At 39.1% G+C, this 25,861-nt stretch overlaps 2 protein-coding genes across 9 annotated transcripts in view; both read right to left on the bottom strand.

Moving 5' to 3' along the window:
- LOC131529392 (rho guanine nucleotide exchange factor 4-like) overlaps positions 1 to 20,932 on the bottom strand; it is a 39,086-nt gene extending 18,154 nt beyond the window's left edge. For 2 of the 5 annotated variants that reach the window (XM_058759091.1, XM_058759082.1), the window contains exons 1-4: positions 19,337 to 20,932; positions 17,819 to 18,142; positions 17,084 to 17,213; positions 15,843 to 15,896 (exon numbers count right to left, since the gene is read on the bottom strand). In XM_058759091.1, coding sequence (XP_058615074.1) covers positions 15,843 to 15,896; positions 17,084 to 17,213; positions 17,819 to 18,142; positions 19,337 to 20,932 — 2,104 coding nt within the window. Of the gene's footprint in view, positions 1 to 13,983; positions 14,490 to 15,842; positions 15,897 to 17,083; positions 17,214 to 17,818; positions 18,143 to 19,336 lie in introns of those variants that run through there. The other 3 variants (XM_058759100.1, XM_058759109.1, XM_058759118.1) reach the window with 3 other exon arrangements.
- A 44-nt stretch (positions 20,933 to 20,976) lies between these two features.
- LOC131529373 (uncharacterized) overlaps positions 20,977 to 25,861 on the bottom strand; it is a 45,457-nt gene continuing 40,572 nt past the window's right edge. For all 4 annotated transcript variants that reach the window (XM_058759049.1, XM_058759056.1, XM_058759069.1 and 1 more), the window contains one exon: positions 20,977 to 24,876. In XM_058759049.1, the coding sequence (XP_058615032.1) occupies positions 20,977 to 24,876 (3,900 nt within the window). The remainder of the gene's footprint in view (positions 24,877 to 25,861) is intronic.

The raw sequence follows: 25,861 nt of genomic DNA, 5'->3' as shown, positions 1-25,861 counted from the left end.
AGCCTAATGTTCTTTGCTTGTTTTCTGTAGATGCTTTTTGAATAACTGAGGAAACGTAAGCATTATAATTAGTAACTTACGATGTTTCTATTAATTTGTTATCATGTTAAATACAAATTCAGTCATATTAAAAACATTAGGTTAGTTTACTCCTTGCAATTAAACTAAGTAAATAAATAAATTAGCACAATAATATTGTGTATCGGCGATCTCACAGGCTGACGATAGGACGATATGAAAATTGAGCATATCGCCCAACACTATGCTACAGGTCTCAAAATAGTTGGGACGGGGGCATGTTTACCATGGTGTAGCATCTCTTCTTCTTTTCAAAACAGTTTGAAGACGTTTGGGCATCAAGGTTATGAGTTTCTGGAGTTTTGGTGTTGGAATTTGGTCCCATTCTTGCCTGATATAGGTTTCCAGCTGCTGAAGAGTTTGTGGTCGTCTTTGACGTATTTTTTGTTTAATGATGCGCCAAATGTTCTCTATAGGTGAAAGATCTGGACTGCAGGCAGGCCAATTCAGCACCCGGACTCTTCTACTACGAAGCCATGCTGTTGTAATAGCTGCAGTATGTGGTTTTGCATTGTCCTGCTGAAATACACGTCGTCTGGAGGGGAGCATATGTTGCTCTAAAACCTTTTTATACCTTTCAGCATTCATAGTGCCTTCCAAAACATGCAAGCTGCCCATACCGTATGCACTTATGCACCCCCATACCATCAGAGATGCTGGCTTTTGAGCTGAACGCTGATAACACGCTGGAAAGTCTCCCTCCTCTTTAGCCCGGAGGACACGGTGTCCGTGATCTCCCTCACGAATGTCAAATTTGAAACAGTTTGAAACAGTCCATTTTAAATGAGCCTTGGCCCACAGGACACAACGGCGCTTCTGGACCATGTTCACATATGGCTTCCTTTTTGCATGATAGAGCTTTAGTTGGCATCTGCAGATGGCACGGCGGATTGTGTTTAACGACAGTGGTTTCTGAAAGTATTCCTGGGCCCATTTAGTAATGTCAATGACAGAATCATGCCGATGAGTGATGCAGTGTCATCTGAGGGCCCGAAGACCATGGGCATCCAACAAAGGTCTTCGGCCTTGTCCCTTATAAGATTTCTCCAGTTTCTCTGAAACTTTTGATGATGTTATGCACTGTAGATGATGATATTAACAAAGCCTTTGCAATTTGACGTTGAGGAACGTTGTTTTTAAAGTATTCCACAATCTTTTTACGCACTCTTTGACAGATTGGAGAACCTCTGCCCATCTTTACTTCTGAAAGACTCTACCTCTCTAAGACATCCCTTTTATGTTACAGACCCTTTTATGTTACATCAATTATGTTAATTGATGTCAATTAACTTAATTAGTTGCTAAATGTTCTCCCAGCTGAATCTTTTCAAAACATCTTGCTTTTTCAGCCCTTTGTTGCCCCCGTGCCAGCTTTTTTGAGACCTATAGCAGGCATCAAATTTGAAATGAGCTCATTTAGTGGATAAAAGTGTACAATTTCACCGTTTAAACATTTGTTATGTTCTCTATGTTCTATTGTGAATACAATATGGGCTCATGTGATTTGAAAGTCTTTTAGTTTTCATTTTATTCTAATTTAAAAAACGTCCCAACATTTCTGGAATTCGGGTTGTATTTATTTAGATATACTTTATTTCCTTGTCAAAAATCACAATACTTTCATAGAAGCTGATTCATTATCCACTAAGTCAACAAGAGAGGGGGTCATTCACCTCAAAAAACACTGAACAACTTATAGGCAAGTTTTTTCTTTCTGTAATTGACCCAATACCTGCATTTAGAGGAGAGGATTGCTCTTAGAATAAAAGCAGCCATACTGATGGATGATAAATGTATAATGTACATTATGGCCCTGTCCCAAATGGCTCACTTTATGTGGAGTTGTGGTCTTGTAACCTTTGCTTATGCCCATCCGCAAAGTCCAACAATACTGCAGGGTGTTCCATTAATGATTTTATGGTTCAAATGGTCGCTCCCGAGCGCCCCCTTTGTGGCCATAATACAATGTCCACACTGGGACTTCACAAAAATTAACTACTCAACACTCTATGGAATTACATCATTAAAATGTGTAGAGGGGAACAAAAAAGGGCTGAGGGCATGATTTGTGACAACACCAATGTATAGTTTACTCAAAATATATAATTATGTTCCCTCACTTTTTCAACACTCATAATTTGTTTTTTCTTCTATGGAATACAAAAATAGATATTTTAAAGAATGTTACAGCTGTTGTCCATACTACAATGCAGTACTGTTATTGGTAACTAACTAAAGCTAATAAAATCACTAACTAAACTAAAATAATGAAGAAAAATGAAAAAGTTATGTTTAAGAGTTAAAATTACTAAAACTAAACTGAAGGAAATCAAACAGAAACAAAAATAACAATAGAAATTACAAAAGCACATTAAAGATTAAACTAAAATTAAATCTAAAAACATAAAAATAAAAGCTAATTTTAAATAACAATAAAATAATTGTGACCCTCTCTGTGAAAACCCAGCTAAAGTAATTTTTTTGTGATTTACTGTTTTCTACACAAAATCATCCTTCATAAGGTAAAGAACATTGTGTGAAAATTTAACCTTCATATCTTTAATATTGACTGAGTAAGGCCATGTCAAAGATTGAAATTATAGTGAAATTAATGGTTGAAATCCAACTTTGATGCTTGTCATCTCATAATTAGATTTTGAGACTTTAGCCTGGATTTCACAGAGAGGGTCACAATTTATAACTATAATAGTATCTAAATAATACTAAAATAAAGCAACGTTGGACTTCAACTACAAAACAACACTGAGACATTATTACCAGCAAAATATAAGTTTTCGTGCTGCATAGAAGAAAGGCAGTCTTACATGTTTTGGAACAACATGAGAGTGATGAATTGAAGACAGAATGTATCCTTTAATGTATCCCAGCAGTCCTTGAGCAGCTAATATATACAGCCCCTGGAAACCTTGACCATGACCATTTGCCCAATATTTCGACATATAGTAATAAATAAAGATTTTATTTCATATCGATTGTACACTCTTCCTAACAGAGTTCAATCAATGCCCCACTGTGTCTTTTTTTTTTTTTTTTTTTTTTGCATGTGAGTGCGACAGAGTTCACAAAGCAGGCGAACACAGTGTAATAGACTTTAAAGAGCTGGTTTAGAAGCTGGCTTTGAGTGCCACAGAGATCAATGTGGATCTATAAGCCCAAAGGGCTCTTCTAGAAAAAAAGCTCAATGTTCACATGACCGACTCTGTTTTAACACTCCAAAGGTGTCCTACATTTACTTTAAACAACAGACAGCATCAAATCGATCAGATGAGTGCTATACATCCTTGTCATTATAAATGTCTTTATTTTAATCTTTGGTGAGTAAAACAGTGGGACTATGACAGTAGCATAGCTGTTAAGGTACATTAACTTTGATAAACCATATGCGTAGGTGTACTGCAGCATCTGAAACAAATGTGTGAGACATGGAGCTCCGCCTCTATAACAGCAACATGTGTCTGATTCAAATTCAGATCAGAGCTCTGAGCAGCAAAATGTCCCAGAGCTGTCAAAGCCTGCCAGGAGTAATGATGCTGTGTTTAAGTAAACCAAACACATTAACACTGCATTACAATGTGAAAAACTCACAAACCACTGATCTTACTACCCACATATTGTTGAAATCAGAGCTGCAGGACCCGAGGCAAATCACAGAGTCCATTTGCACATGTAGCCTACTTTCGTGAGATGGCTTTAATGAGAGTTTCTCTGAATGCTAGCGGCTCATGCCTAATCCTCAAATCAAAATAAAGCACACAGGTCAGCTTGACCAATGTGAATGGGTGAAATGGTTGTACGGCAGGCAATAACACAGATGGAGCCAAAAAAAACATCAGCTATGCAAGCAGTGAATGTGCTTCATTTTCAAATATATGTGCATAATGTGCTGATATTTGCACACACCACAGTATGAGGCAAGCATGGACAAATGCAGCAGTTGTATCGTGAAACCAGAGCAATGTCTGCATCAGCATGGAGAGTTTAAAGAGATAAATTCGTTTTGGGCGAACTTTCATCATTTACTCACCCTCATTTTGTTCCAAATATGTATGAGTATCTTTGTTTTGTTGAACACACACACACAAAAAAAAATACAGTTGTTGATAGCCATCTATACTATGGAAGTCAATGGCAACCAGCAACAGTTTAGGTACCAACATTCTTCGAAATATCTTCTTTTTTGTTCAACTGAAGAAAGTATGTCAGTAACACTTTAGATTAGGGAACACTATTCATTATTAACCAGTTGCTTATTTTCATGGATATTACTAGCATTGGCTGTTTACTAGTACTTATAAAGCACATGCCTTATTCTGCATGACCATATTCTAGATCCCTTAACCCTTCCCAATACCTAAACATAACTCCTACAAACAACTACCTTATCAATAAGCAGCACATTAGGAGTTTATTGAAGGAAAACCCTTAGTTAACAGTGAATACGTCTTCTAATCTAAAGTGTTACCATAAAGCTTATTGTGAGTAAATGATGACACAATATTAATTTTTTGGGTGACTTTAAATGAGTAACCAGCTGAAGTCAATCAACCTGCATTCATCACACACAAAACATGTAAATATCATAGTATATGAATATGGATACCCAGAGATTCAAATACTTCAGCGTGCGCAAATATCGTCATTTTGCTTTGTTAAATCTATTAATGTAATATCAAAGAATCCTAAAAATATTAACATATTATTCAGCATTGATAATAATAAGAAATGTTTCTTGAGCACCAAAAGAGCAAATTAGAATGATTCCTGAAGGATCACATGACACTAAAGACTGAAGTAATGGCAGTTGAAAATAGTATTTCTCAGTATTACTGATTTTATTGTATTTTGGATTAAATAAATGCAGCCTTGGTGAGCATAAAAGACTTGTTTCAAAAACATTTTAAAATCTTACAATCAAGTTATGATGATAAATGAATGAATGAAAGAACATTACAGCTTAAACTTATGTTTGGACTGACAGAGACTATATATTTAAAGGGAAAAATGAAGCTAGCTAATCAGTTCGCCGCAGATAAGCACTCATGATGAAGAGTTATGCTAAGAGTGTCTGACCAAAGAAAGATAGCGTGTGAGTCACAGATAAGATCCTCACTGGAAAACATTCAGCCCAGTGGAGTCTGACATTCCCTGTGTATCAGAGAAGAGACAGCCGGCCCTGTGAGGAATCTTCACGTCACATCCAGTCAAAGAGTATTAAACTCACTCCACGCCAGAGTCATCTGACAAATGTCTGCTGTGAACCTGACATTCAAAACAAGAGCCTGGTTTAATAATGGGTCAGTTTATCTTATTAGTTGATTTTGGAAATATAACTGACTGGATTTGCCACTTAAGACATTTCTAAATAGGTTATATACACACCTGTGAGCATACATCAACTGAATTACAGAATTATATACTGTATTACATGCACTACCATTCAAAGGCTAGTTTGTTTTATTGTTCAGCTAGGACACATTAAATCAAAAGTATCAGTAAAGATGTTTATTAAGTAAAAAATTTGGACATTTATTTATTAACCAAAAAATCCACAAAAATATTAAGCAGCACAAATGTTCTTAACATTTACAATAATAAGAAATGTTTCTTGAACACTAAATCGGTATATTAGAATGATTTTTGAAGGATCGTGTGACACTGAAGACTGGAGTAATGGCTGCTGCAATTTGCCATCAAAGGAATTAACTTCATTTTAAAAATGCAGCCAAACAACCTGATGCCAGACTTTTGGTCACACTTTATATTAGGTGGCCTTAATTACTATGTACTTACATCAAAAAATAAGTACAATGAACTTATTGTGTTCATATTGTATTACAAAACACTTCTGCTGCTATTGAGGTGGGATATGGGTAAGGATAGGGACAGGTTAAGTTGTATGGGTAGGTTTAAAGGTGGGTTAAGGTGTAAGGGATGGGTCAACAGTGTAATTATAAATGTAATTACAGAAATTAATTACAGATGTAAATACATAAAGTTATTATTAACAATATAAGTACAATGTAAGAACACGTATGTACAATAAGTGCATTTTATCAAATGATTAATTTAAATGTAAGTACATAGTAATTAAGGCCACTTAATATAAAGTGGGACTAAACTTTTAAATAGCAGTGTACTGCATGTAAAACAATGTAAACAATGTTCCAAAGAATGTTTCTCTTATTCTGTATCAGACACAATGCACATACTAATTTGGTTTGTATAACACAAGCTGTAAATTAGGCTGAAAGTGACTCGAACTAATTTCCTGAGAGGAAGCAGCCGTTAGGGCCTGTGCTGGGGCTAGAAAGGAGCAGCCTGTGCCTAGCACAGCTCAGCCAGGCGGTCCTGCTGGTGCCTGTCTGACAACAGACTTGAGGAACTGATAAGCTGTACTCACAACAAACAGGCTCACATCATTAACTGACAAATTAAAGCTGCATGATATTCCTCACTTTAAGCTAAAAAGGTCTGTGGCAAGATTACTGATATGCACTTGAGCTGCCAGGACAGTTTGATGGACTCCAGGCAGAGCGACGATGGCTGAGGAATTCTGGGTAAAGTGTTGCTCACAGTAAACAGAGGGCTGAGATGAACACGGAGGGCAAAGAGCCTTCATCTGGTTTTGTCGTCTCACTGTTTAGTATACAAAGCATCAAGCTTAAGGTAGACTGATTAACTGCTGATTTGCCCAATTGCTATTCTGTGCCCTCATTGTGAGGAATTCTATAGAAACAAAGTACAAGCTCTTCAATGTGTCCAATTTAACAGAAAACATGTTAACCAAGGAAAGAAAACAATGCTCATCAATGGATGAGATCCTGCACTCTTGCTTTGTTTATTATTAAGTACTTAAAATGGAGGGAGGAGCCCAACGGAGCCGGTGGGACGGAGCGACATGGTGCAGCCAGAGGAGCGGAGTCCTGAGGCGATGGTGGGTCGACGCCCAACCAAGGCGGAGCCGGAGGGACGAGGCAGCCCAGTGGAGCTGGTGGATCGACGGGTGACGGTGGAGGCGAGGGAGCTAGGATCCAAGGTGGAGCTGCTGGGTCTACGGGCCGAGGCGGAGTTGAGGGATTCTGTTTGGTAATCTATTCCTCGCCAGAGTCCACTCCATGAAGGCAGTGAAATCCTCTCGAGGACCATCTTTGGACGACAGCGCTCTGCACGCGGTGTTCAAACTTGCGTCATTGAATGAGCAAAATCGGAGGGAACACATGGAGGTAACTGTTTTTGGTCGGGTCTTCTGTCATGTTGCGCTACCGGAAGAAACACGGAGCCGTGGATAATCAAAATAGTCTTTAATTCAAACCAACACAGAGGGTAAATCCAACAGGAAACAGGAGGAAGACACACGTACATCACTTGTAGACCCGACAAACACTAACTGAACGGACTGGGGCTTAAGAACACAGGATAACGAGGGACTAAAGAAACACAGCTGGAATCAAAATTACACAATCAAAAAGAGGAAGAAACTGTGTGGGAGCGAAACACACACAGACAGTCCAGAACCCTGACATAAATATTATTTGAGTGTGTAATCGCTTGATAAGCGCAATTTCTCTACATAGATTTTATAGATATTTGCATATAAATGACCTCAAAGCTAACACACATGGATTAAAAGCCACAAAAGCCCTGATTTCATTTTAAGTACAATAAAAAGGGTAAAATTTTATTGGTAACTGAAAACATCAATTGAAGCAAATTTGCCAAAAAGCTAGGTTGGTTTGTTTAGGAGTACACTACCATATGTACGACCTCAAATCTAACACACATGGATTAAAAGCCACAAAAGCCCTGATTTCATTTTAAGTACAATAAAATGGGTCAAATTTTATTAGTAACTGAAAACATCAATTGAACCAAATTTGCCAAAAAGCTAGGTTGGTTTGTTTAGGAGTACACTACCATATGTACAACCTCAAATCTAACACACATGGATTAAACTGAAAACATTACCAGTTTAGCCAATATACAATAATAATGTGCAAACTATTGAACTTAGGACTTGAAACTATATTATCAATGGAACGATAAGGGCCATATGAACTATGTTCTTCACTACGTCAATGCTCCAATCCTGTTCTGGGCTTTTTATTTTGTTCTTTTTTTCTTTTCTTTATTTATCTTTTGATCTTACTTCCTGTCTTTTCTCACCCTCAACCAGAGAAACTCCAGCCTTTCCTCATTTGACTTCCTGGCAAACTGATGTCAATGCCACAGAAGTCTGGAACAGTAATCTGTGTAGACTGCAGATTATTACTAACCCTGAAAACAGGATCAAAGTTTATTAAATGACCCAAACAGAGGGAGGAGTGTCTGGAATCTCTCCATGCACTCGCAGAAAATGAAAATATGCCACAATGATTTCACAGCAGTGATGATGTCTCCCTCTATGCTGTGGCTATGAGGGATGGAATTAGGGTGGGAACATGACATCCTGACCGCAGTGAAATTAAGGCTGAGATTTTCTCACCTGTGTCTTCTTATAAAATCTGCTACTCTAAAACAGCTACAGTTTTCAGAATTGCTATCATAATAATAAGGTAGAACATAGCCATAAAAAGTTGCCTTTGAGCCGTCTGGTTCAACAAAGTGTGATCTGTTTGAGAGCCGAGCTGAGGCGTTCACACAATGGTGAGAATTCCTCCGGTCAGTGCTGCAGTACACTGTGGCCGTGTGGGCCTCTGCTCATTGTGACTGTGGATGTAGCATCACACTGCAGTGCCATTTCACCCACAGACTGAGCAAAATACCTCAAAGAGCGAAACAACTGAGTCACAGTGGATACTGCAAACAAACACTGTGTATAGTAACAGTGATGACACAAAGCTGATGCAGTACAGCCTGATGTCATAGGAAATCTTGGAAACACTTTACTTAAAGCCTTTATGTGAAATGCATTATAAAGGTAATGCATATTGTAATACATTATATCTTTTCATATCTGTATCCAAAGTTAAAATGCATTAGAATATTTGAAGGTTTGTTTGTCATGTGTTTTAATGCATTATACTTTCTAATGGTGTAACAATGAATAGATATATGTATTATAATGCATTATAACTGTGGTTACAGTTACTCATAAGATCATACAATGTATTATAAGGTGCATTATAAGGCGTAATTAATGCATTAAAACTACTTTTATAATGCATTATATATAAAGGCTTAAAGTGTTACTGAAATCTCTTTTAAATTATCCCCCAAAAATATGGTTTGCAGTTATGAGTTACGCTGTAGAGTTATGAGTGGGTTTTACTGTTGCTATGCAGTTGCTAGGGTGTGTTTTTCTGTGGCTCGGGTTCCTCCTGCAGCACAAGTATATGGGATTTTCTCATGATTTATTTCCTGCCAAGTGACAATTATAAGTCTGAATTCTCTGAATTCTTCACCTCCTTTCAACGGGGTCACATGATTTGAGCTACTATTCATGTGACCAATACAAATGGTATGAAGCAAATCGATAAATATGGGCAGTATTAACAAGTACCATTCATTTAAACCTTTTCTCCAAAGAACGATATACTGTAGCCATCTTAAAAACTCAAGTGTTCTTTGTTGAACCTGAAATGCTGCAAAGAACCATCGAAGAACCTTAATTTTTAAGAGAAATGCTAAAATCCTTTAGAGATGTAGCCGTCATTTGAATATCTATTTAGAGACTTAACACTCATAACAGCTTTCAAAAGTCAAACACTTTTAATCCCTTCACTTCTTTTCTGCATAGCAGAAACCAGAAAAAGACACTGAAGTATATAGAGAAAAAGCATTAAGTGCCTGAAGCAGGCTATCATACCGTAGAGCTGTACGGCTGTGGTTTATGTATAAAGGTGTGAATGAAACACCATCTGTCTTAGCGCCGTCAGTTGTGATAGGGCCTGAGGGGCTGTAGACCCCCCGTCCCTTCAACACGTTAAACAGATTAGCAGAGCAATTGTTGGATTATGAAAAGCAAAAGCGTAGTGTAATTCATTTGGTTGAATTAAACATTGAATGACATGTCATTCAGTTTCTTGAGGAGTAATCATTTATGAAGATTAAGCAATGAGTGTTCATTTAGAAACAAACTTCAGACTCGTTCTCTATCACTTGACCCGGCTCACACTGGGCGGTCACAAGATTCTGCAATCAAGACAAAACAGCCGCAGGGAAAATACGGACAGCAACTCATCTGCTCCTCTTCCAGCGTGGAAACTCAAGACTTCAATGAAAGTGCTTTTGAGAAGAACTGAGACTTTCTATTTCTGGCGCTGAGACAAGTGAGAAGTGATCGTGCATTTCACACAAAAAAATGAAAGCAGAAGAGAAGAGGATTTGCAGAAGCACGATATGTTGATGGGTGGCGATGGTGACACATCCTGTGAGACTATTTCTACTGTGCGTCGCCTTTTCTATACCGCATCTATACTTGCAGGTGTCCTTGACATGTGTAAATGCAGGAAAAGACATTCATGTATTGAATGTGTCAGGGTGCATGCATTAAACTGATGCATGCAGAAAGTATGGTACATACACTACTGTTCAAAAGCTTGGGCTCAGCAAGATGATGTTCTTAAAAGAAGTCTCTTATGCTTATGCTTTAACAAAAATACAGTAAAAACAAAGAATCTATAATATTATTAAAATTTTCTCACCTTTGTCTTCCTCCCAAATCTGCTACTATTTATATTACTATAATAACTGTTAATATATTTTAAAATGTCATTTATTCCTGTGTTGGCAAAGCTGAATTTCCAACAGCCGTTACTCCAGACTTCATTGTCATATGATCCTTCAGAAATCATTCTGATTTGGTGCTCAAGAAACATTTCTTAATATTATCAATGTTGACAACCGTTGTGCTGCTTATTTTTATTTTTTATTTTTTTTGTGGAAAATGTGATATATATTTTCAAGAATTCTTTAAATGAATAGAAAGTTCAATAGAACAGCATTTATTTGAAATAGAAATCTTTTCTAACATTTCATAACATTATAAATGTCCTTATTGCCACCTTTGATCGGTTTATTGCATATGTACAGGAGCTATAAAATCATGAGAACACCCATTGTTATAAGGGGTTAATATCATTTGTGTAGACTGCAGTGAAAAGACAAATATTGTGATTGTCTTCTATTTGATCTTTTTGTTGTTTATATTCTCTAATTTGTAAATCATTGTAGTATAGTTGTGCTGTGTTTAGTACAAGCCGTGGGTTAAATGGTTGATTTATCAGACTTCAAAAAAGGACAAATCATGGAAGCCCACTTAGCAGGAGTGTTTCTAAATTTAACAGCTAAATTGTTTGGTGTTGTACAACAGTGTTTATGATTATGAATGCACACGCAAAGCCAGGCAAGACTTAATTAGTGAAGAAGAATAAGGGGCAAAAATCGAAAATGAATGATAGGGCTCATCAAACACTAAGAATGATTGTGTCTAAACAACACAGAACAACATTAGAAAAGTGACAGCAAACCTCAATATTCACCTTCAAGTCCATGATTCCTAAAAAAAAAAAATGGCCACAGAGAACTTCACAAAAACAACATCCATGAAAGAGCAGCAATTGCTAAAACTTTTATCACAGAAACCAGTGATAAAATGTGAAAAATATGGTGTCATGATCATAAAACATATTGAGCAACCAGATGAACTTCAACATCTGCCTTCTCCAGCTCAATCACCTGACTTGAATATTGTCAACCACTGTGGGCAGTTTTGGAAAGAAAAATAAGTAGCCAGTTCCCTCCTCCAACATCTCTAAGCAACTTAGATGTTCTGATAAACCACATTCAACTGGAGACTATTCAAAGGTTCTATGAATCTATTCTAAGACGGTTGGAAGACAAACAGTACAAAACATCTTAATAATAAAACTGCCTATTTCCCAGGTGTTCATATTATTTTGTGTCTTTAACATAAACAGCACTTGGATTTTATTGTATAATGCAATAAAATTAAATGTCTAAATACCTTTTGAGGTCATTGTACTATAACGAAAAAACTAAAAATACTTTTTAATAGCATGTTTTAATAGCACGCTTTTCAACTACACATTTTGTTTCTAATTTGCTGCTTATTAACAGTTAGTAAGGTAGTTGTTAAGTTTAGGTATTGGGTAGGATTGGTCATGCAGAATATGTGCTTTATGAGTAGGCCTACTAATATAGTAATAGCTAATATAATAATAGGAATGCTAATAAACAACTTGTTCATAGTGATAATTGGTCCCTATACTAAAGTGTTGCCACTCTTAAAAGTGAACTAGACAAGGACTGTCACAGTCTTCTGTGGTATCCTGCACCAGCTAAGCAAATGCCACTGAGACAAACGGAAAAGCTAATGGATAGCTTTCTCCAGATTTTACAGTAAATACTGTAGACCTCCCAGTCAGTAATTACACTAAAAACCGGTTCTTGTTGCCCAACACTAGGGTAGAGAGTCTCTCAGTTAGTGAATGAGTTCTGCGGGTCCAGTCTGGCTTGAACCCAAACCATCTCTGTCTGTCTAGAGATGCCAAGAAAGAGCCTTGGGATTTGTGCAAAAACAAACTCTCATCAAACACTTCTAATGTTCAAACTTACAAACGTTCCAGTTCAGCACATTGCTCACATGTCACTCTGGTTTTGGTTCTTCTGACTGTTCTGCGATCAGCTATATGAGTTCTGTAATGAGGTCAGCGGAGCGTGACGAGGTGACAGCGCTGTTTGAAATGTCTGTAGCTATTGCCCCCGGCTCACAGTGCACCATTTATTTCCCTCCACCACAGGAAAAGTCACATCCCATCTCTCTTAGGACAAAGCAGAAAATGAGAAAAACATTCAAATTGCAGCTGACGTGGGTAGCGGTGGCCATTTGTGACATCAGTGCTACCTTGGCTGACGGTCATTGGCTTGTCTGTCACCATGCCAACCCTGAGAGAAGATAATGAGACCAAAATACTGCTCAAACTGGCATCTCATCTCATTTCACATCACTCGTTTTGCACAGTCTTACTATATGGCTATGGGTAGTGCCAGCACAGAAAGAGAGTTGCTCTATTCTTAGAAAGGAAACCTGAAGAATTTGCGTTAATCAATATATCGGCTCTGTTCACAGAGGCAAAAGGGGCAGTGTTGGTTTCCCCTTAAATATTTTTAACACAGCCTGTGCTTTCATTCATGCTGTGCTGAATACAACGCGGCATTTTTACACAAATGCTGACAAGACACTGCCACATTGTTTAATATCACATAGGTGTGGAAAAGCTCAACGCATGCCAATTTCGCACATTAATATCCTGCGAGGGAATACGTGTAGCTGCTGAATGCAGGAAAGGCAGGGAATGAAGGGAAAGCTGTCACTTCGCTCCTAAGCAATCCATCTGTATCTACAATACACATTGGCTCACTTTATAGAGGCTTCCACAACATTACCACTTAACCAATTACGAGCCAGCAGGAACATAGATCAATAGATGACATCCGTGACAGTAATGCAATAACCTAAGCAAGGTGCAGACGGTAAAGAGAGCGGCATCTTCATTCAACAGCAAGGCATCTCGATTCCCACATCGTCGCCTCAATTTCCAACTCATGTTGCTTCTATACATATAGATATATCTGGTCAGAAGGCAAACTCCTGTTGCTTTGACATGCAAATCACATGAGCGACAGCTACACTATGTGTTTACATTTGCATAGAGACAGTGGCTCTTTCAGCTACCTCTTTTTGCCCATCAAGGGCTCAAGACAATGCCATCACATTGACCAAAAGACTGCAATACAATGAACAAGAGCTGTCACAAGAACCTCACAGAGGCAAAACGTCACCCGTTGCATGAGTGTCAACTGACGTCAAGCTCGAAACGCAGCTCAAAACATCTGAGCTCCAAAGGTGAGAGAGAGTCTTACCGTTGGTGGAGTGAAGGCTCTCCAGACTCCAGTAATGGGACATGACCCCTCGCACTGCTCTAACCCCTCCGGCCAGTCCCAGAGCGGGGCTACAGTCTGAGTCAGAGCCAGGTGACTGCTCTGAGCTGCCACCACTGCAGCCACCTCCTGCCAGCGGGACGCCCACCTCACCGGCACTGTGCTGGGTGCGCATGTGGACGCACAGCAAGAGGAAGAAGGGTGGCGTCGCTTCAGCAGGTGTTGGGTCCAAAGCACGTCTCCGAGGCTCGAGTGTGCGGCGTAGCCTCAGCCTCCCTCTGTCATTCCTCACTCGCTCTCCTGCTCTTTTACTTTCACTCTTGGATGCACAGTATCAAAGAGCTCACGGCTCAACACAGACGCCCAGACACACAATCAGCCTTCTCTCTCTCTCGCACACGCATACAGTCACAGCCTGGCATCACTGGGGATCCTTTAAGGGGAGGAGGACGCATACGACTCACATGGCTCAATGCGAAACGCTCGGTCTGGCGCTGAAACGGACCGCCTTCCCCCTCCCTTCCAGTCCCCCCTTGAGCTCCCCTCCTCCACTGTTAAAGCCAAGCTGTTAGTAAACCAAAAGACAGCGCCTGGAGAGAGCACTAGCGATGTTGAGAGTTGCAAACACCTTCTAAGAATTTAACCCATAATTAGCTGAGATCACACTAATGACGAGCCCAAAAATGTTCGCAATTTATCACAACAAAAGCCCGAGCATGCTTGCGCAATACGCTGATGTGATACCAAAGGATGTGATTTCCACAGAAATGGTCAGGATCTCTGGAAACTAAGAATAGAAGGAATGTGGCTGGTGTGAAGCCTCTCTCATCAGACTCAAACTTAAGAATCTTGACTTGTGCGAACCCTTGCAGCTGTGACTACACTTTACATAACATGGGAGCTGGATCCGGAACAAAGATAAAGCTCTGCAGAACATTCCTCACATTCTTGTATATGACAGGTCAAACTGGCCACTGGTTTAGATCAGGGGTTTTCAAACTCGTGTCTGGGGACACCCAGGGGACCCAAGGGGATCCGTGGAAAAGTTCAGGAAAAAAATTAAAATAAAAAATACAGTGCAAAAAATAACATTTGGAAAATAGTAATAATAATTATCATTACTAGTAGTAGTAATAGTATTAAAGTAAATAAATAAATAATTCTTATATAAATAAATAAGAAAATCCAAAACACTGAGAATTTGAAAAATGATAATGATGATGATTATTTATTTATTTGTTGTTCCCTCACAATTATTATTATTATTACTAGTAATAGTATCAGCAGTTACTATTATTATTTATTACTAGTTTCATTGTTATATTTATTATTATTATTATTATTATTATTATTATTATTATTATGAGTAGTGGTAGTAATATTATTTATTATTATTTTATTTATTATTGTATGAATCATATTATTAATAATAATAATATTAAATATTTAATATATAGAGAAAATATTGACAAAACCATTGTAAACAACATCATGGTAACTATTTTTCCTCTTATAAACATTGTGTTTATAAGAGAAGCAAATACATAGCTGTATAGAAAGAGGCTCTCTCAAGGGGTTCTTCATATTTGGAGATCAAAATGTGACATCAAACCACTAGTTTAAATCACACATACTTAAAAAGCCAATTGGACTATTAGCCAACAGACTAAAATAGCACAAACAATCGCCATATTAGAATTCTAAAAATGCACAAGCTGAGGAAAATATGTTCAACCCAACAGTCACAGATGCAAACAAGTTAAACAAACAGGTTTGAATGTCCCTTCAATATTTCACAGCATTGTCCAGCTCATATTGTGGTTCAGAAGGAGTAAACTCACCCAGAGGGGCGACCTGTCCATGTGCCTCTTGTGCTGGTGTGCTGAGATTCGATTCTGTGGAGAGAAGCATGTATCGGTGTTAGTTTCTCTCATGAAGAACTCCTGAACTAAAACAGACTAAGACTCAACATTAGCATAACCTCAATAGGAATGCTGCATTGGCTTTGCATGCGGCGTACAGAAAGGTCGTAGAGTGGGCATGATGTCAGCAAAGGGCAAAATGAGGTCATTGTGTCTTTCTCCTCATAGGAATCCATATTGCATAAGGCAAGGCATTTACAGAGGTCTTGCAAAATACAGAGCATGTCCCAGCAATAAGACATCATAGTGGGAGGAATATAAATATAAATGAGACAGAACAACAGTAATAAAAGTTCAAGAAGTCTCAGTTCAAATCAGAGATTCAGGAGAAAAAAAATGCACACTTTAATATATAACTGGCTCAGATTTAGTCAGGGTTTTATGTTGATCATAGAAACATAATGCTCATAACAGCAGGCAAACAAAACAGCCAACTCAAGGTCAGCCAAAGCCCATTTCATAGTAGCTTACACTTCTATTGAGACACTCAACTCAATTTCCTAAATCAAAGTCTCCTTTTAAAAGTGTGCGTATGTGAGCGTATGTAGGGGTGGGGGTTATAAACCCATGCCAGGTCTACCTCTACACTCAGAGAGCGAGCGAGAGTGAGCGAGAGAAGGCCTGGCGCCAGTGAGTGGGTGAGAAATAATCAGCAGGATTGTTTGGCAGAAAGAGAGAGGATCAGCACTGGGGGCCTTTGAGCTCCACGCTCCATGCATTACTGCACAAAGATAGCCTCTGTGCTCCCGCTACGAGCACACACGACTGAATAAAGCTTCTTCTTAAGAAATCACACGCTGTAGGTGGAATTCATCACTCATCACAGATGTACTGTTTGTTTGTGACTGCAGCTGGTCAAAGACCTCCTCAGGTTTATGTCCAGGTATCTTAACGCAAATGGGTTAGTGTTTGATGATGAAAGACCATACATTTACATCAAAGACGTCTGTGAGTCTCTAGGCTCTGACTGTCACAAACAGAACTATAAATAACTCACAAAGGGTTATCAAAGGTTGCAGAATGAAGGAAACCATTGCCCCCTGGAGGACAATAGAGTACACTCAGACTTAAAGGAAAGATTTAGGAAATCAATATACTTTGTACTATAATAAAAGGTTGTGGTGCAATGTATAGACAGTTTAAATGCCAATGTTCCATACCTGAAAACGATGCACGGTGAGGCCAGCCCAAAAAGTCCAGTCCCACAGGTGTGCTCTGGGAGAAGAAGTGGTCTTTGAGAGGAACAGAGGGGAACTGCTCCGGAGAAGTGAGGGAAAGTCTAGCTCGCACCTATGGATGAGATAAAAGTATATATTATTAATAATAATAAAAATGTTTGCTATATATAATTTTTTACTATACTACATACTACTTACTATATGTATATACAGTATATAATGAAAAGTACTGACAAAACAGTGACAAACAGTATATATTACTATAACATTATATTGATGCTGTTAATTCTAAATAAAAATATATATTTATCTGTATATCTATATTTATTTATGATGAAAAGCACTAGGAAAACAGTGTTAAAGTTATTATTATTATTAATATTATTATTATTTAAATATAATATTATAGTCAATATAGTGTATGTACTGAGAAAAACTGTGTAAATTAATGCAATTGTCTTAATCATTTGAAATTATGCAAATTCATAAGCTCATTTGATATTTCTAAAAGACATCATAAATGCTGAAAGTGTTCAGCCAGATGTTTGTGTATTCAGGCAAATTACAAGAAACGGAAGAGAAATCGGAAATCCTAAAGGCACTAAAAGGGAATGAATCCAGGAGCGCAAAACAGGAAGAAAGCAGAAGAGGAGAAGTAAAGGTGCAGTGGGAGATGCTGATGGTCAAGTTGTTCTCTCTTTTTGACGAGTTCCTTACTTTCTCGTGCTTCTGAGATGTTGGTGTGCTAAGCTGACGCAAACTTTGCTGCGTGTTAAGCTTCTTTTTATGGATGTTCTCCACATCGGTCAATGTTTCATGTGAGCATGAACGCCGACGTGTTTCGGTTGAATTGCTCTTCCTCTCCAGGTCAAGCGCCACCTCTCTGATGCCCTGAAGAGACACGGTCCAACCGTAGAGGTCTGAGATGGGTCTGGGTGCAGCTTTACCCTGCTCTCTGGACTTCACCCGAAGCACACATGCGCTTCCCTGTTGTCTTCTCTCTTCTGACTGGAAGGCTGGCTCAGTACTGTGCTGTACATGCTTTGAGTGCAAATTTAGGTGGTTATTGTACAGTACATGTGTACATGTCTTTCGATGGATGTCCACTAATGGATGCAGTTTTTGTCATATGTTGACTTTTAACAATGTTAAGAAGTTAAAAGTAAACATTAGCAAGATATTTATACTGCACTGTATTTTTATATTTTTCCAGTGAAAACATTATTAGACCGTTATATATAGACGAAAATATCTCTAATACATGTGTATTTTGTCTAAACTTGCAGATTAGTACATAACATTCATAACAAATGTTTGGGTTCAGTAATATTTTTTAGGAAAAAAATTGTACTTTAATTCAGCAAAGATGCATTAAATTGATCAAAATTATATTAAAAACATTTATAAAGATACTGTACATATTATTTCTCTTTCATATAAATGGTGTGAAAAAATGTATCAAAGTTTCTACAAAAATATTAAGCAGCCCAACTGTTTTCAACATTGATGATAAGAAGAAACATTTCATAAGCACCTAATCTGCATATTAGAATAATTACTGAAGGATCGTCTGACATTAAAGACTGGAGTAATGGCTGCTGCAAGTTGAGCTTTGCCATCACAGGAATAAATTACTACATTTTAAAATAGCTTAAAATACAAAACAGTTTTAAATTGTAATGATATCTCACAATATTACTGTTTGTACTGTATTTTTGATCAAATAAATGCAGTCTTGGTGAGCATAAGAGACTTCTTTCAAACACATTTTAAAGTCTTACCAACCCCAAACTTTTAATGGAAAAATCTAGCAATGCAAAATACACTTATTTTTAAGATAAAATCTATTCAAACAAACCTTAAAATCTTTTACAGTGAATTTTTGCACTGTAGGCCACACTTTTTAAAAGGGTGGACAATGTGATCATAAATGTTCCTTGTTAGCCGCTAGATGGCACTATCTTTGAGAAGTACTGACTTAAACTTGTAACAACCCTAGTCCAGCTCAATACCAGAAAGCAAGAATGTATTTTGAACAATGCACCATAACAATTCACTTTTGCTTTGACGTATAAAGAGCCTTGTGAAAAGTCAAACTGAAGTAGAATTACTATATAGAAACAACAAAGCAAAATACAAAAAGTGAGAAATCGCATAGCAATCCTGTCCAAAATGTTCAAAGGACACATTTAAGCTCTCCTAACATCATAAACTTCATAATTGACTTTGACTCACCTCTGGTTTGTTGATCAGGGATGCTGAATTCAGGCTATTTTGAGACTGGCTGTCTGAACTGCTGTCCTCTAGTAAGGACTCAGAATCAAAAGAGTGGGTTGTTGTGAGTTGTGCTGTCCTTGGTTTCAGAGACGTTGGTCTCTGAGGTGGATCGGAGAGACCATCAGTGCTCACTCCCTGACCGAGCGAGCAGAGAGAAGATGCAACGGATCTCGAGGGGTAACGGAAGCTCCTTCGGTGTGTCCAGCCCAGACCAGGACTGTGAGGTTTAGGGCTCATGGGCCTCGTCGGCGTATCAGTGGTCTCAAAACAGCTTAGAGACCTGGTCCAGGTAGGTGACATCTGGTTTGCAAGTGCAAAAACAGTGGGGTGTACAGGTGATTGCGACCTATCCTCTACATTGGACTCGAAGCCATCTTCTGAGATCTGGTCAGAATCTAAGTAAGGAGCACAAGGCAGCTCACCTCCTTCCGGATACTTACTATCTTCAGACTGTTCCTGAAGACCAGATTTCAAACTCTGTGAATCAGAATGGCACGTGTTCCTCAAACTCTTTTGGGAAGCTGGTGAGCTGTTAAGTCTGGACCTGTTCTGAGGAGCACAGAAGGCACAATCGATATGGCTCTGATGTATGGACTTGTCACAAACCATCCCAGGAACCGATAGAGTTCTTTTACAAAGTTCTGCTTCCTTAGAACGTTTTGACTTCCTCCAGGACTGCTTGGTTTTTACATCCTCGTTCTCTGACTGTGCAATCTGCTCCTGGTTGTCCCTCTCAGGATATCTGGACTCAAACAGACTAGACAGAGACCTGTGAGCCATTGCAAGCTTCATGCGCAAGTTTAAGTTATCGGCACTCTTGCTTTTTTTTTGTTGCAATCCCTCTGTCGTTGGGGAAACTCTAAAATCCAGTGCATCTCCATCTTTGTGCTGCTGATACAAATTTTGGGATATTGTATATTTCTCTCTATTCTGCATGTTTAAAGTAAAAGCTTTTTCAAAAATATCATCGGTGGAATGGTCAACAAGCTTTGTAATGTCTGTGAGATGATCTGTACTTTGAGAAATAGAGGTCTTGTACAGTGAAGGGTTGGATTTGTTACGTGTGGGCGACATATTGTACTTCAACTCGCCCCGTTCATCTCCATCCTCACTGGAGTCCTTAATTTCTGGATCAACCTTGCTATTGCCTTTGTGCTCTCGTTTAATCTTGCGGAATGAGGGCATTCGAGAAAAAACCGAAAACACAGAGCCCTTCCCTGATTGGGTTCTCTTATTTCTTGCAGAACCACGAAGACTAGATGATGACTGAGTGCTGTCCTCCGTCTCTTCGCTGTTGGTACTGGAGTCAAGGTCTTGTGACACAAAACTGGAAACACTATAACCATCACTGCTATCAAAACCATTTGATAATGAGCTCATTGTTTCTCCAGCATCTGGTTCATTCATGACAGTGGCTACGTTGGCTTTTGTACACATGGCAGAAATGTCCTCATGTGGTTGGTTTGTGACGTCATCACAAGAGCTCCATTCCTCACTGAATCCACCTTCGGATAATGGACTTCCTCCCTGTTGCTCCCCCAGTCCGTTTTCCATCACAAATGAGCTCTCTGGTGAACGGTCCGACTCCAAAATGGACTCTAAATTAGTGATGGGTAAAATACGGCAACATGTAACAAATGCGCCCTCAGTCTCCGAGTTGCGCAGTTGCAAAGATTGCTCACAAAGAGGATCAGAAGTTTCACATATTGAATCAGTGCTTTCAGGAGAGTTTGCCAGAAAGCTTCAAGCTTTCTCTCCATGTTTTCTAATGCATAAGTATCATCGACCTTGAGAGAGCCACTCAGTGGTAATATGCTTTTCTCTTGGATGAGCTCCGGATGTTTGTGTGCAAGCAAATGGCCAATATGTGAAAATTCACAGTTTGTAGAGTCTGCATTAACCTCTCCATGTGTGCTGCATTGGTCATCTGTGTGTGAGGGACTCAAGGTTTGCAACGCTGCAGTTCTGCTCTGACTGATGCCGTCTGTGCCCTTGAACTGAAATCCTCCTGCTGTCTGCTCTCCTTCCACTGCAGACAAGTGCAGCTGGCACTCCTTTCCACCACAGCAATCACAGAGCTGCTTTAGTATAGCATCTCTATGGCTGCTGAATTCGTTGAATTCAGAAGGTTTAGCTGCATTATCTTTGCTGTCAATTGTAGTCCTCATTTCAGGTGCTTTAAAGGGAGTAGCCTGACTAGCAGGGGCACTGTCTTTGCAATCACCATCTTTTGAGATTAAAGATCCAGCATTGTTAGTAAACCTGCTGTATTTTTGCAAATAATTGGGCAAAGAGATCTGTTCACCTGAGGCACACTCTTCTAAAGTAATGGCTTTAATATTATTATTTGTGTCTGAGCTGTATTCATTGTTTCTACTGTTCAGCTGGGAATAATCAAAAGGAGATTGCGTATTTGTGAAGGGATCAGTACATGCACTAGACAAACTATCAACATCCAGCTCAATTGTTTCAAGTGACTCGTTTTGCCTTGCTTGTTTGTCAGACAGGGTGTCGGGTTGGTGAAATTGTTTGGAGGTCTCTGTATATTCTATAACGCAATTTGCTACTTGTTTACAGTTCATATGAAGGCCATCACTGAGCTCAAAGCAAACATCTGTGGGGCTGACTTGAGATTTGTCATATGAAATCTCAAACAGACTAGCCAGAGATTCGAGAGGACTGTCTACAGGACACCTATCGGCTTCAGCTGTCTTCATGTCAGGACACGCAACACTCAATGACTTAGGCCTAGTGTATTCTATGCACCCCGAACTATCAGAGTAAATAACTGACTGCTCTATCGAGGGAACTATTGTGCATTCCTTCTGGTACCCTTTAATAATGTGATGTGCTTTTCTATTCTTCTGTGGTCCTTCTAAAACGTCACCATCATTGGTATCAAAAGTTGTAGTGTTAACATACACTTCTGCTTCAGTGAATTCACCCTGTGTGTTACAGTTAATTTTGCTATTAGGGCACTGATGGGTTTCATAAAAATCTGCCTCAAGCTCATGGTCCTCTGAATATGTTTGCCCACTGTCCCCTAAACAATGACTATCCGTGTGATAACTACTAACTGAGTAATCCTTTTTTTCAGTGTGCATTTGTAATACTGGGACATTTTGTTGATCGTAATGAAGTCTGGCCTGCAGATCTGACTGTTCTGAGGTCCGGTCATTGATCACATGCTGATTCAGTGAATCTGACACTCCAGCAGAAGCTGCATTAGGCACATTTGAGAAAGCTCTCTCAGCTGCAAAAGACTCACATTCAGAAACAACAGGTGGGGTGTCATTTAAGTTCTGCTTTTTTAAATTTAGACTATTATTCTTTTTGAAGTTCAAATCGAGTTCTTTGTCATTATCCTTTGATGAAAGCCTTCCAGATGTTTTCAAGGATTGACTAACTTCGCAATTCATGCATACGTCCACACAGTCCTGTTTTAATTGTCCCTTTTCATTAAGAGCCGCTGTGTTTGTGTTTGAGTCTGACTCGGTCACAGTCCACAGGGTGTTCATAGAATTTGCCTTAATGAAATCAACCTGTGATTGGCTGTGTTCTACTGAAATTTGTGATTGGCTGTGTTCCACTGCAGTTTGTGATTGGCTTTGCTCTATGGTGTTCTGTGATTGGTTTTGTTCTGGTAAATCCTGTGATTTCCTGTGTTGTATGGAATTCTGTGATTGGCTACATTCTATAGAATTCTGTAATTGAATGTGCTCTGATGTAGTATGTGACTGACTGTTTTCTACTGAATCCTGTGATTGGCTGCATTCTACAGAATCAATTGATTGGCTAAGTTCTACGGAATCCTGTGATTGGGTGTGTTGTAGTGAGGTCAGTGACAGACTATATTCTACTGGGTCTTGTGATTTGTTGTGGTTGATTACATTTAGGGATAGCATGTCTTCTACTGAGCTCTGTGACTGGCTGTGTTCTACTGAGTCCTGTGATTGGTTGTGCTCTACTGAATTCTGTGATTGACTGCATTTTACAGAGTACTGTGATTTGGTGTGTTCTACTGGGGTCTGTAGTTGGCTGTGTTTGATGCAATTTTGGGATGGAATGTCTTCTGAGCTCTGTGACTGGCTGTGTTCTATTGAGTCTTGTGATTGCCGGTGTTCTACTGAATACAGTGATTGGCTGCATTCTATAGAATCCTGTGATTGGCTGCATTCTACAGAATCCTTTGACTGACTATGTTCTTGTAATTGGCTGTCTTCTACTGAATTCTGTGATTGCCTACATTCTACTGAATCCTGTGTCTGACTGTGTTCTATTGAGTCTCGTGATTGCCTGTGTTCAACTGAGTCCTGTGATTGGCTGTGTTCAACAAAATCTTGTGATGGCCTGTCTTCTGTTGAGGCCTGTGATTGGCTGTGTTCTGCTGAATTCCGTGAATGGCTGCATTCTATAGAATCCTGTGATTGGTTATGTTCTGTTGACAGTTGTGATTTTCTGTGGTCTACTGAGGATGGTGTTTGGCTGTGCTCTACTGAGGGCTGTGATTGGCTGTGCTCTACTGAGGGCTGTGATTGGCTATGTTTTGTTGACTCGTCAAATTCCTGTTCAATAGGCTTCTCAACTGATACAGACTCATCTACAGAAAGATGACGTGATACAGATAAACTGATCTTATTTTCATTAACACCCAGCTCATGACATTTGTTATCTTTACTATTCGCAACAGATGCATTCGAAATCAACTGTATTTCAGTATTACTAGTGTCAATATCATTTTGCCGTAACTGCTTTTCACTTGAGGTTATGTTCTGTATTCGTGGCTCATTGTGTCCTGACTGAGCGTCTGTGATATTTTTGTTAATTTGATCCCATTTCGATCTTCCCTCAAAGGTGTCAGCAAACTGAGACTTGGCTCCATCACCGTCTGTTAAGGTCAATAATGAGTCATTAGCACATGGCTCAGTGAGTGTTTGTGGTTCTACAGCGTTCTCTAATGCCAGTAGGGGTGTTACTACGTAGGATTGGTCATTCCTTGAAGAAGAATCAACTCCAGGTCCCGCTGGAAAATTGCTAAAAACCTCCTCACATTCCAGAGCACCCTTAGCTTGCGACATTCCAGTGCCATCAACTCCCATGCGCATCATCCCCATATTTCCAGACTGTGTTTGCAATTGTTCTCCATCCACTGTTCTACTGAGACTGTCAGCATGATTGACAGAATGATGCTGGTTTGATGAAGAGGGATCCCTCTTTCTAACTGAAGGTGAGTGTGAGTCCAGATGACCCACAGAGCAAGATCCGGTCTCATAGCTGAGCGATGTCCTGCAGCAGTCCTTAGTTTCATGACTCAAGACAGAGAAAGTGTCACTGTGCTGAGAGTGTGTGTCAAAATATTCCTCTTTTGTGTCCTGTACTGCTTCAGGAACTGGCTCACACCATTCCTGATGGTCCTGTTGCTCTCCATGCTCCTCCTGCAGAGACTCCCCATCATCCAGACAGGCTGCCTCACTCCCAGGGTCCTCTAAAGCCGGGGCCTAGGAGGACAAAGAGAATATGTGAGTTATTTTGCTGTTCTTAACAAAAAGGACTTTATTTTTCTCAAAGTAAACAGTTTATAAGTGACATCAGTGAGGCAATTCAAAATAGGAATTAAACAATTTGTTGAGTCTTTTTTTTTTTTTTTTGTCTGCAATCAATTTAACTCTAAAGAGGAACATATGATTGTGAAGTTACCCATAGAGGTATGAAAATCATTCAATTACTCTTAAATTCTTTCCCCTCACACCTGGAATTAATGTGTCACTCAGCCACGTCCTGAGCTCTTTAGAAAGCATCTACTTATATGAAGCATCTGATCCATTAGCTCATTTGTTCATGGAATCATTTCCCCACAAATAACATGTACATGATGATGAACAGATGCAGATGTAAGGAACACATGAGAGCACAACAGATTGCATGAGTCATTAACATCATATTAGCACAAACAACAGGGGAATAAAAATTGACAACTGCCAAAAAAAATAAAAAAGCTAATAAAAAGTAAATGACAGCAATACAACAGACTGCACATAAATGCAAAAATGCATTTGTAGTCAGATATTGTGGTTACAAAATCTACCATTACGGACTAACTGGACCATGCTTAAGAGGAAAAAACTTGACCCCTTGAGCTCCACTCATAGTAGGCTGTGGAAAGGGATGGGAACTTGCACCAGAGCAGACATTTGCGCTGTCATCCAGCTTAGAGCAAACATACAAACAATCCCCTAAGTAGACCACCAGCCAACCTGCTGTTCGCAACGGACCGTTTTTTTTTTCTCCTCAGCACATTCCATAATCCCTTCTTATTGGCCTCATAACCCACTGGTCTGTATACCAATAACTAACCATGTCTCCAATCTTGTGAGCCCAAAAGATTGTAAAAGCAAACACCAGACCAAGTCAATCTGCTAACAAAAAGAGATGAAAGCCCCCTATCATACCCTGCTTGTGCTTAATAATCGAGGGGTCATCAAT

This window comes from Onychostoma macrolepis, chromosome 02 (genome assembly GCF_012432095.1).
Source record: "Onychostoma macrolepis isolate SWU-2019 chromosome 02, ASM1243209v1, whole genome shotgun sequence".
Lineage (NCBI taxonomy): Eukaryota > Metazoa > Chordata > Actinopteri > Cypriniformes > Cyprinidae > Onychostoma > Onychostoma macrolepis.
This window is presented reverse-complemented; position numbering and strand designations above follow the sequence as displayed.